Consider the following 12,604-nt stretch of genomic DNA (forward strand, 5'->3'; position numbering starts at 1 on the left):
TTTCTTGAATAGTAGTGTAGCATTTGTTAACTTCCAATCTGCTGGGACTTTTTCAGAATCTAGGAAATTTTGGAAACTCATAGCGAGTGCTTCCAATGTCTTTTTCAAAACCCCTGGATTTAAGCCATCAGGTATGAGGGATCAGTTGGTTTTGACCCTGAAGTTGCTCTGAAATCTTTCCCTTGGTTGCTATTAATTACCTTTAGTTCCTCACTCTCATTAGCCCCTTGGTTACCCTGGTATGTAATTTGTTTCTTCTGCTTAGAAAAGATGTGGAGATGCCAGCATTGGACTGGGGTGGGCACAGTAAGAAATCTCACAACACCAGGTTAAAATCCAACAGGTTTATTTGGAATCACAAGCTTTTGGAGCGCCACTCCTTCATTAGTTGATGTTGGACTTTAACCTGGTGTTGTGAGACTTCTTTCTGAGAAGAGAGACTTAAATATTAGTTCAATGTCTCTACCATTTCCTCATTTCCCTTAAGTACTTCTGTTACTGACTCTAGGGCAGTGCTTCTCAGTGTGCCGTGAAGATCTCCCCAAGTATACCACAAAAAAGGATTCAAAATTCACGTAATTAAACTAAAACTAACTTTTGTCTTCAACTCAATGGTTGGCATCTCCAAGGCCTGACAAATCTTGGGCCTCCGGCACATGCACTGGCTGGGAAACAGCTGTACATGCATGGTTTATATTTTTTATGATGTGGGTATGCCGGCGTTGGACTGGCGTAAACACAGTAAAAAGTCTGACAACACCAGGTTTTAGTCCAACCTATTTATTTGATAATATTCTCACTAGCTTTCGAGGGGACAGCCTCTTCGTCAGGTGAATGGAGAGTTCTGGCCAGAACTCTCCATTCACCTGACGAAGAGGCTGTCCCTTCGAAAGCTAGTGAGAATATTATCAAATAAATAGGTTGGACTAAAACCTGGTGTTGTCAGACTTTTTATTATATTTTTTATGCAGGTCAGGGCCATGCACATGACCAAGAAGACATGGAGTTGGAACAAAGATGCATCTGCACAAAAATCGAAAACTCAGAAAGAGTGCAAGAAGTGAGAAGCAAGACAGACAAAGGTGAGGTTTAAACAACAGGTGTGAGCACAAGAAGTTAAAAATGAAATTCCCAGTAAGGGAAGAAGACAAAGAAAATAGGTGGTGTGCCTCAAAATGTTTTTATAGTATCGAGATGTGCCGTGACATATAAAAGATTGGGAACCACTACTCTAAGGGACCAACGTTTACTTTAGTTATTTTCTTTCTTACATACTTGTAAAAGTTCTTGCAATTCATTTTAATATCCCTGGCATTTTTTCCTCATTCCATTTTTATTTCCCCTTTAATCAACTTTTTGCCACCTTTTGCTAGTTCCTAAAATTCTCCCAATCCTCAATCATAACACCATTTGCTCAACATTAGAAACCTTTTCTTTTAATCCAATACTATCCTTAACTTCCCCAAGTAAGATCAATATCTGGTTTTCTCGCTGGAGTTTGTTTTTCAATGTAAAATATTTATCTTGAACATTTTGAATTGTTTCTTTAAATGTTTCCTATTTATTTGACCATACCTTTCAGTCTGTTTGCCAAGCAGCCAGTTTTTCCCTCACCCATGCTATTTGTTTGCTTTAAGAATATTCTTTGAGGCTGGAGAATGTTGCTGTCAAATTTAATATGGAACTAAATTGTATTGTGACTACTTCCTCCCCAGCACCTTTTCCTGTGATATTACTAATTAAATCTGTCTCATGGTACAATACTAGTTTTATCCTCAGTTGGTTCCACAGGAACATAAAAAATAAAGGCACAAATAAGCCAGTGTATTTATTGTTCCAGGAAATCGTCATGAAAGCATCCTGCAAACTCACACTCCAGATTTGATTTATCCAATCTTTATGAAAGTTAAAAACGCCACAATTATTGCCTACGACACATACTCTAATAATTTCTTTCTTGTGCACTGTCCAACTGCATAATTACTATAAGCTGTGCCTAACTGTGTTTTCTGATCTTTTTGTTCAGAATTTCCATCCATACTGATTCGTTTTCCTGATCTTCTGAGGCAAGATCTTTCCTTACTACTCTCCTTGTATCATCATTTTTTGATAGGGTGGCTACTCCTCATTTTGCATTGAGCCTGCCTTTTCAAAAGTGTTTGAAATACCCTGCAGTATTTATTTCTCAACCTTGGTCATTTTGTAACTGTGTCACTGTGGCGGGAATGTGGAACTGAGCCAAGACAGATCAGCCATGATCTTATTGAATGGCGGGGCAGGCTCGAAGGGCTAGTTGGCCTACTCCTGCTCCTATTTCTTATGTTCTTATGTTCACTGTAGTGGTGATTACATCAAAAACATTTATCTCCATTTGTGCTGTTAGTTCACTTATCTTCAACATGCCTTGCACATTCAGAAAAAGGAGCCTTGAATGAAATTTTATTTTTTCACAGGCCTTATTCGCTGTTGGACTATGACTGTTAAACGCTCTGTCCTTCTCTGCCCAACTTTTCTTGTCTTTATCAACACTGCTCTATTGTCTTCACTTTTGATTTCTAAATCTCCCTTCACATTATAACTCTCCAGCCTTTTACTTCGAAGCCCACAATTAGTCACACAATTTGCCCCATCCCATGGAATTGGTCCCCCCCGCCCCAATACTGGAGCAAGTACCCCAAAAATCAAGTTTCTTCTTTCCACATCACTACTCTGAGAGCTGCATGTTTAATTCTTTAATCTACTTGACCCAATGCCAACGTGACTCAGATAATGATCCAGAGTTTATCACTTTTGAGGTTCTGCATTATATTTTGGGCCCCAACTCCTCAAACTCTCTCAGAATTTGAACAAGTCATACTAACTATAACAGGATAGATGTGTTATCAAACAACAAATGTTATGAAATTGGGTACACAATATGGAAGCAAACTAAAGTTGCACTCAGAGCCTTCCCACTAAAGGTCACAAGGGAAGAGACACAGACTCGCAGGCGAGGACATGCTTTTAGAATGCAAATGAGGGCTAGCACACAAAGGGAACTGGACAGGATGGCACCTACAGGAACTAAATTAAAAAGTACACCAAATCAGCACCTCTGATCTAATCAAGCAACCCTGTATGGAGACACCTAAAGATTAGCAGAACTAAGGAAGCATCCCTGGCCCCACAAACCAGTCAAACACCCATTGTTCAAACCCCGGAGATTCCAGACCATCAATAAACCCATCAGACAGAAACGATTAACACACACTTAAAAACATTATTACAACGCTCAAAGACATCGAAACAGGACAGTCAGATCGAATACTGTAAACAAAACATTAGCATTTGAATTGTACAATGTATCAAGTTCAGGTATAAATGTAGCCCGTTGCGGCGGGTCTTTAGAGCGCTTTCGGGACAGTTCAATTGTACGTCCTGACTGCACCTCCGCTGACGTAAAAGAAAATAAAGCTGTGCCGTTATTGAACTACACCCTGGGTCCGTAATGGTCATTTCGCCCACTCGCACTAACAATTGGGGGCTCGTCCGGGATCACGACCGTCGCTGGAACACCATCTCCTGGCACTGGGTATCTTTACTCATTTCATCAAATCCGCAGAATACTAGTGTCCCAGTGTCAGAGTGGTGTTTCACGGCTGCCGCAATCTGAACTTGTGAACAGGGTCCATTCAATGGCTGTACAGCGGTAACGTGGGTTTAAGTTTCTTTTTGGGCGGGCAACTGGGATCATGAACTGTGATTCATTATGTTACTTTTACATTCTGCTGTCACCCGACAAGCCCGACCACAGATTGACTGCCCACTAGGGGACCCAACAGAACAGGTGTTAACAGGTAAAGAGCAGGGACAGCACCCTAAAAATTAAGGTTAAGGAGGACGTCCAAGGTTTTGGGCCACTGAGATCGGACTCTCGGAGCTCGGCACAAGTCTGGGCGCTGCAAGTCGGGAAGGACCTCTGCAGGCGCAAAAGATCGGGCCACTGGGGGCAAAATCCGCGAGGAGTTTGCTACATGTCCGGGTGTTACTAAGTCTGGAGCCTCTGAGTGCCTCGACCACTACAAGCAGGAGACCTCTGGTAGCGTGAAAAAAACGACTACACATCGGGAGACTCCGACCCGCGGTCGACTACACGCCAGTCTGCACCCAGGTACGGGTGACTCCCAAGGAGATAGGGAAATGGCTGCCCTCAGAGTCGATTTAGCGATAGGAGTTTGGGTAGGAGCAAGTGGCCCCGGTCACTGTATTCGGTAGTCTCTCTGTATGCTGCGGCCCCTGCGGAGAGGCTGTACAGAGCTCACCTACCTCTGAGAGCGGTAAGCTCCCCGCTACACGCAGGCCGGGCTCTGCGGGTTACCACTGAAGGTACAAACGTACTAACAGTGGGAACACAAGACTGTAACCCAATCAGAGATACACACACAAGTATCTGTGAAAGCATTAGAGCCAGGGTTAGTACACTACTGACCCTAGTAAAGGAAACTAACATGGACAGCAACAGTACCACCTTTGAATGGGGGCCAAAAGGGTCCCTCACCCACTATTTAGCGAATAAAAACAAGAATCTAATTAAAAACCTGATGAAGGTAATGTGGAATGCATGCTGAAAGCTTTCAGGTGTGTGTGTGTCTGGTAAAGTGGTTGTATTGATGTTTTTGTTTTGTTGTTTTATTAATGTTTTAATGTTCTTCCCCTAATTGTGATTTTACAACAGTGGGGCTTGACACAAAGTTTAAATGAAGTTTGGAAATTGGATTGGATTGAATTGAAATAGATTCTTGGAATTTCTTAGCCTTTTGAGTATAATCAATGGCCATGATTGTGCTTAAAAGGTGTAGAATTTAAATAATATACATATATGTGGGATTCAGGGATACCGAGTCCCCAAGGAAAAACAAGACTGTGGCCTCGTAAGAATCCCTCCCCTACACATACACGGGCCGATCCACACTCCTCTCAAACAATACCCCATAAAGCGCGAGGCACTACAAGCCACTGAGGAATTTGTTCAGGCTTTGGTCGCCCAGGACTAATACAGATTTGACAGGTAAATTGGGCCATAAACCCTGTGTCTGTAACACAAGGTGGACAAACTTGTAGTTAGAACTAGAACAGTCTAGGAAATTTGAGGTAAAATCTGTGGGAGGGAATTTAGTGAAAACCAGACCCTTACTCTAATCCCTTACGTATTCTTAAATGACAAATCCTAAAGGGAAATAATTATGGCCAGTCATGCTGAATGGGAGGAAGTTCTCCATTTATATTTGAACCATAAGTGGCCCAAATGGGTACAGTAGGGTGATGCCCCAAAACCGGACCTGGGATCCGAGGGAGAGAATTGTTGGATTCGTGCCCAAAAGGAAGTGGGTAAAAGGGTTCACAAGCTTAGGAAAGTGATTGCAATTGCCAGTTGTCTGGAACAGCTCCTTGGTAGAGAAGCAGAGATTATCTGGGTTAAACAGGACAGAGAGGCCCAGGTAACCCAACTAAAACAGGACTTAAATGAGTGCTACCACACGCATTCAACAATTAGAAGTGGAGGTAAACACACAAGAGGAAAGGAACCAAATCAATACGATACGCATGAGCCAGTTCCAGGCTCAATGTGATAAAGCTTACCAAAAGGCACAGCGTGCTGTCAGTGAGAGAGAGGCTGCGCTGCAACAGGTAGAGGAATTTAAACGTAAATGCAGTGACCTGCAGGCTGCAGTAAAAGTATTACACCAAGCAGGAAAGGTACAGACAGAGAAATATCCCATATAAAAAAGAATCAGAATATATTACGAAGAAAGAGTGGCCCCTATGGGCAGAATCTTGTGCTAATACTGAGATGGGACTGGGATCCCAAGGGCAGATTTTGAAGGAAGGCTAGTCAAGGGGAAGAGTGAACTCTATTGTCGACCATGAGGCAAGGCTCAAACCTAAATCTGGAGTACAGAGGGGTGTTCATCATACCCTTGATACCAGCTGACTTAGAGGGACTGATCGGTAAATTAGCAGGCGCTGCACCCTTTAGTCACTTCTTGTTCTCCTGGGACTATGCCTTGAGAAATGGGTAGAATACTATAGTGAGTTTTTAGATCTGGGGTCCGTGAGTAAGAGATGTTTCAAGGAGAGAAACAGAGATAAAGAAAATGTTTGTTGAAACTGAGTAAAGTTATTGTGATTATTAGTTTAGAAGAGTTACAGAGTGAGAAGTCAGGGAAAATGAAGTTAAAGAGAAATTATGAAAAGAGTTAGTTGAGAAGTTAAGAGAAGAAAATAAGTAATTTTGTGGGAAAGTAGATAAGCAGGAACAAAACAATGAGGTAAATATATTGTCTATGAGTCAGTTTAAAGTATAACAAGTTAGTGAAAAGAATCCAAGTTCTGATTAATCTCCTGCTGGAACTTGGAGTAATCAATTAAAATCTCAGTTATCAATGCAGATAGGGATGTTGTCTGTGTTTGGGACAGTTGAGTCTGAGGGAGATAGTGTTTATGGATTGGGTTGTGGCATTGACTGGGGACCCCCCACTTCATTTTCCGGAGGCACCTGATCCCACAGTAAGTTTAGAATTTGCCCCTGGTTTGACGAACTCTGTGACTATTAGTTGCAAGGAAGGCATGGAATTACCAGATGTTGTTGATTGGGAGGGAATGAATGTTTTAAAGAACCTTAGCACTGCATATAATCACACCCAAGTGATCCTTTGTTTTTTAAAAGGAGGAAGTTTGCAGGGTATGTTACAGAATTTTGAGACAAAGAGACCAGTCTCTCAACATATTAGGAAAATATTGCAAATTAATTGGCAAGATGGAAGATTGATTAGAGAAAATCTAAGGTTGAGCTGATAATTTGGATAGTTTTTGTATTTCAGTATATTCGTGTGGCCTGGCTGCTTGTCGAATGTAGGTGATTGTTGTTGCATTGAGGTAAGAGCAGAGTTGTTAAAGGTCTGTTTGTTTTTGAGTGCCCGATGCTTTACACTTTGATTTAACTTCAAAGAGGTGACCCACGACTACATGATGGTCTGGAAAAGGCGCAGGTTTATCACCACGGGGTGGGGCGGGGCAGGGCAGGGCAGGGCCATAAAGCATGAGAATATAATCCGAGACCTGGTAGCTGCAGCCAGGCTGCCCTCAGAAGCAGCCGTAATTAAGATAAAAGCCCACCAGAGGGTAAGTACTGCAGAACAGAAGGGGAATCAATTAGCAGATGCTGCTGCCAAGGCTGCAGCTGGGGAAGCCCTCCTGCACATAGCCGCTACCACAACAGCACCCTGGAAGAGGTGAATATTTGTAAGCTGCAGGGTAATACAAGCCCAGATGAGGTGGCACAGTGGGAACTGGCAGGGGCATCCAGGGACAAAGATGGAGTGTGGCACAGAGGACACCAAGTAGATGCCCCCTCACTTATACACACCAAACTACTCCGACTCCACCACGAGCCGGACCACTGTGGCTGGGATGGGACCCTGGCCCGACTGTCAGCCGATTGGTGGTGGCCAGGGATGTAGCCAAACACTGCCAGCGCTGTATCACATGCGCCCACACAACCCTGGGCGACCCCTGAGTGTTAAACTGGCCCACCAACCCCGACCAAAGGGACCCTGGGAAAACCTCCAGGTCGACTTCATAGACCCTCTACCCACTAGCCAAGGGAAGAAATATTGCTTAGTCTTAAATCGATCAATTCACCCACTGGGTAGAAGCATTCCCAACTCGGGATTGCGAAGCCGCCACTGTAGCCCGCATCTTAGCATACGAGATCACCCCGAGGTGAGGAGTCCCACTACAACTGGACTCCGACCAGGGGACACACTTTACGGGCAAAATAACAAAACACGCTTGCAAAACCCTGGGAATCCGACAACAATTCCATATCCTGTGCCACCCTCAGAGCTCTGGGATGGTTGAGCGAATGAACCGCATACTTAAAAATGCGATTGCAAAGTCAATCACCGAGACAGGTCAGGGGTGGGTAGATGTCCTTCCCTGCATCTTAATGCACCTACAAGCCACCCCAGGTCGCACCATAGGACTTACACCATTTGAATTAATGATGGGGAGGGCAATGAGACTCCCAGAAAACATAGCGGTAGGAGAAGAAGAGATGGCATCCCTTTGGGATAAAATGAAAAGATATGTACAACAGCTAGACCACCAACTCAGGGAGCTGCACCACACAGCCAGAGACCAACAGGCTATAAGAGACCAGATTAAGAAGCATGATATCTGTCACACCACCACACTTCCTTGAGTAGGGGACAAAGTTTTAATCCGAGTTGCCCCCGACCAAACAGGGTTGTCACCAAAATGGATAGGACCCCATGAGATTATCCTCATCAGCGACATATGTGTCGATATCATAGGGAAAGGCCGCTGGAAACACTGGTTGCAGTTAAAGGCATACCACCTGGGGGTGGGGGGCTACAGACCAACTGTAGGGATGAGGATAGTCCGTCAACATAAACAGGCCATGTATCAACCCCTAACTAACCACCTTTACCCACACAGCAGAGATCGAATTAACAACCTTCATTTCTAGAACGGAGAGCCACACGTCAGCCATGGCTCTGATATATGTATATATGTACAGAGGTGTAGGTACATACTTAAGTAAGTTAGTTAATAAAAATTAGTTAACACTAAGAATCTAATTATCTAGCGGCCACCAGGCTTTGTGTACCCTTCCTACCCATTCTCCAGGACAATGTCAACCACTTGGAGGATGGCCCTATGATCTTCTTGTCGAGTGTCACCTTCTAGGGAATCACCACCTATCAACGATCCCACTGAATAACATTCAATACGTCCGAGGCGTTGTGCATGCTGGCTGCACCATACCCGAGAACAATAGAATGTATTCCAATGCATGGCAACAAGTCCACCCGGGTATCAACGTGATCTACTTCACTTGCACACTGGATATGCTCCGAACATGCATCCAACGGCCAGACTCACTGAGCAACTCCGGCTGCACTTTTGGGACCATCCGTGCCCTCCCTGAAAATCCGCAGACCCCACTGCAAAGGGACATTCTCAAATCGGACAATGATATTTGCGGATATTATGGACTAGTTGAGGCTCCAGTAGTCTCACTAATGTTTTGCACTTCCTACAGCACGGGCCCCCACGACCACGACACCCGAAATCTTACCCTGCCCCACGCTGAGCAGGTGGCCGGAGGGAGGACTGGTGCTGTGGAACGAGGGAGAAGTTATATATGACAATATAAAACACGAGATCGTGCCTGTTCTGATCGATATCTCAGGGATTCAGGTGCCGGGATACTGTTCAGAACAGACGCGAAGTATGTATCAAATGCTGGGCAGGGAAATCATAAAGCGGGCTATAAATGCGATGGGAGCAACACACTATAGAAGCAACACACACACACACACACACACACACACACACACACACACACACACACACACACACACACACACACACAGAGATATAGTCAATGACATCCTCACAGGAATAAACACTGGATCCACCATGGTTAACTCAATTGATATCCAGGGCCTCAATAATAAGATAGAACAGTTAAAGTGGGTAATGCAAGACATCCTGCAACGGTCACTAGCCCAACAAGCTGAGCAGGCTCTTCTATGAGAGACAGGCGCACATATCCAATTAGATGGAATCACAATATTAGAAACACATGCCCGTACCATTAACTGCCTCATAGATAGAGAGAGAGACAAAACATTGCCCGGGTACAACAGGGACAGCTGTGCCATGTGTACGGTCAGTGGATGATAGGCCAATTGCGACATAATTTGGACCAGGTACACAGGGGGGAGGTGCCCGATTGGATTGACAGCAGCCAGCTAGCACAACTCACAGATCAGAAGAGGGTGCTGGATAACCGGACCTTGAAAGGAATGACACGGGTGTATCCAGTGATCCCCGACTGCGAGGTTAGCGAGGGTACGGGAGTAGGGATGGTCCTATTGATTCCGATAGTTACTCCAGACTCGGGACCATTCCCTGTCTTCCAGATTGAGAACATCGGTGTTGTTAGACGCAATACCTCTCTCTGCTACCACCTAACTGAAGTCACTGCCATCTCAAGGCATGGCGTGATGTTCAGTACTTCCCTCTCGGGATGCAAACAAAGGGGAGAGATAACCACTTGCCCTCACCCACTGAGACAAGGAGAGGCAGCCGAATGTGGGTTTAATCAAACACAGGGCTGTACCCTAGAAATCACACCCACAAATCCACACTTTGCCCAGGCAGGATATGGAAGATGAGGCAGGTATTGTGTAGCCACGACAAAAACATCCTTCGTATACAACGGGCTGACATGTCCAATCCCCAGCCCAATCGTTTGCTTCACCCCTCGCAGACCAGTCACTATTGCGACTGGTCCACATCACCAACATCCGCAGTAGGCAGACCCTGACGCTTAATGCCACTGACCCACTGAGAGATTACCTTAAATATTACCGAGAGCCAGAACAGGCTCCTGTCCCACACCTAGCAGAAGTTCTGAGAGAGCTCCGTCTCAAAGTGGGACACTCTATCTGCTTATACCACCAGTTACAATCACACATCAAAACCCTAGAGCATGACACAGAGTCAGCCTTACAGAGCCAGACATGCATACGGAGGGTATGGGACTGGGGCCTAAATGCAGACATTCACCCCTGGATCCGGATAATCTCACACATACTGGTTGCCATCCAACTCATGCTCGCAATATCTTGAGGAGTAATAACGTGCTATACATACCGCCAGCGCAAGAAAACTAAAACTAGGAGGGAACTAATCAGAATGATTGGCAACATGGGACAATTAACAAATCGGGAAGACTTCTGCATACACCTAATTTGACAAAACCCGGGGCTCCCCTAAACTGTACGACTGCAGCGTGCAAATGCAGGGAGCACCGGACACAAAATTTGTTAAAGAAATCGGTCTGAGGGAGGCGGAACAAGTCCATTCCTGACCAACAGGGGGGGAACTGTTATCGGACAACAAATTTTATGAAATTGGGTACACAATGTGGAAGCAAACTAAAGTTGCACTCAGAGCCTTCCCACTAAAGGTCACAAGAGAACAGACAGATTAGCAGGCAAGGACATGCTTTTAGAATGCAAATGAGGGCTAGCACACAAAAGGGAACTGGACAGGATGGCACCTACAGGAACTAAATTAAAAAGTACACCAAATCAGCACCTCTGATCTAATCAAGCAACCCTGTATGGAGACACCTAAAGATTAGCAGAACTAAGGAAGCATCCCTGGCCCCACAAACTAGCCAAACACCCATTGTTCAAACCCCAGAGATTCCAGGCCATTAATAAACCCATCAGACAGAAACGATTAACACACACTTAAACACATCGTTGCAATGCTCAAAGACATCGAAACAGGACGGTCAGATCGAATACTGTAAACAAAACATTAGCATTTGAATTGTACAATGTATCAAGTTCAGGTATAACTGTAGCCCGTTGCAGCGGGTCTTTAGAGTGCTTTCGGGACAGTTCAATTGTACGTCCTGACTGCACCTCCGTCGACGTAAAAGAAAATAAAGCTGTGCCGTTATTGAACTACACCCTGGGTCCGTAGTGGTCGTTTCGCCCACTCGCACTAACAGATGGAAAGGGTCTGCTAACTCTCAAGTGAAGCTTTGCCTCTAAATCTCCATTCTTTATTGGAATTTAAAGTCCCATTCACTTTTATGTAGCATACCTGGATTTAGTTCATTAACCATCTTCACAACCATTTCAAGTTTGGTCCTTCCTACTGTAGGCCCTAAGTGAATGTCAGCCAATAACACCATTCTCAAGTTATGGAATGACTGAGGTAGCTTGTGGACAGGTATTTCCACCTGTTTGACCAGAGGAGGCTGGCGTGCATTGTGAAGCCCCATAACAGTGCAGGTAATGGTGAAGAGAAGCGCCAGGAACAACTTGACCACATTGCAACTGTGGCTGGGGGGAGCCCGGCCGAAAGGCACCAGCCTCTGAGCCTGTTCCAGGAGCCCTAGAACAAGGAAGCTGAAAATGAGGAAAATGTACACCCCCAGGCAGGTGTAGGAGACAAGGGAAAAGACGTAAGGCTCTTCTGACACCAGAGTCAGCAAGGTGAAGAAGCTGCAATGAGCCAGGAAGAGAAAAAGCGATACGGTGATCTTCCAGGCGGCCAAACAGCGGGAACCATTGCAGTGGAGTGGGCAGGAGGTCTGCAGGCTGGACACGGTCCTCTTCCAGATGTATCTGGAGCCGATTGACAGTAGACAGTTGACAAAGAGCAGGAACTGCACACGGAACAACTTCACCAGGGTCGGCTGATCGAAGTAGTCCCGCAGGCTCCTGGAGATGGCCATGGAGCCCAGCACGGCAGCGGCTGCCAGCGAGACGCGGACCTCCCACGACAGCCTGCCCAGAGACAACATCTTCCGACGGCCACCGTGCAGCCGCTCTTCCTGGAGGGGGAGGGGATTAGAAGTAGCGCAGCCGCCCCAGCTCCGTCCCGCTCGAGCTACACAGCGCCCCAGCACGCCCCTTGCAGCCAATGGGGCAGCGGCACGCGCCGCCCGCCACCGAGTGACAGCCCCCAGGGAACGTTCCATTGGAACGCGGGCCCGGGGATTCCACGT

At 45.6% G+C, this 12,604-nt stretch overlaps 1 protein-coding gene across 1 annotated transcript in view; it reads right to left on the reverse strand.

Annotated features, from left to right (window-relative positions):
* Positions 1-12,425, reverse strand: part of tmppe (transmembrane protein with metallophosphoesterase domain) — a 33,677-nt gene extending 21,252 nt beyond the window's left edge. Inside the window, exon 1 of the mRNA XM_080187107.1 lies at positions 11,695-12,425. Coding sequence (XP_080043233.1) covers positions 11,695-12,400 — 706 coding nt within the window. The 5' untranslated portion in view covers positions 12,401-12,425. The remainder of the gene's footprint in view (positions 1-11,694) is intronic.
* Positions 12,426-12,604: the final 179 nt, after the last annotated feature.

Source organism: Carcharhinus amblyrhynchos, chromosome 4 (assembly GCF_965287045.1).
Source record: "Carcharhinus amblyrhynchos chromosome 4, sCarAmb.v2.hapA, whole genome shotgun sequence".
NCBI lineage: Eukaryota > Metazoa > Chordata > Chondrichthyes > Carcharhiniformes > Carcharhinidae > Carcharhinus > Carcharhinus amblyrhynchos.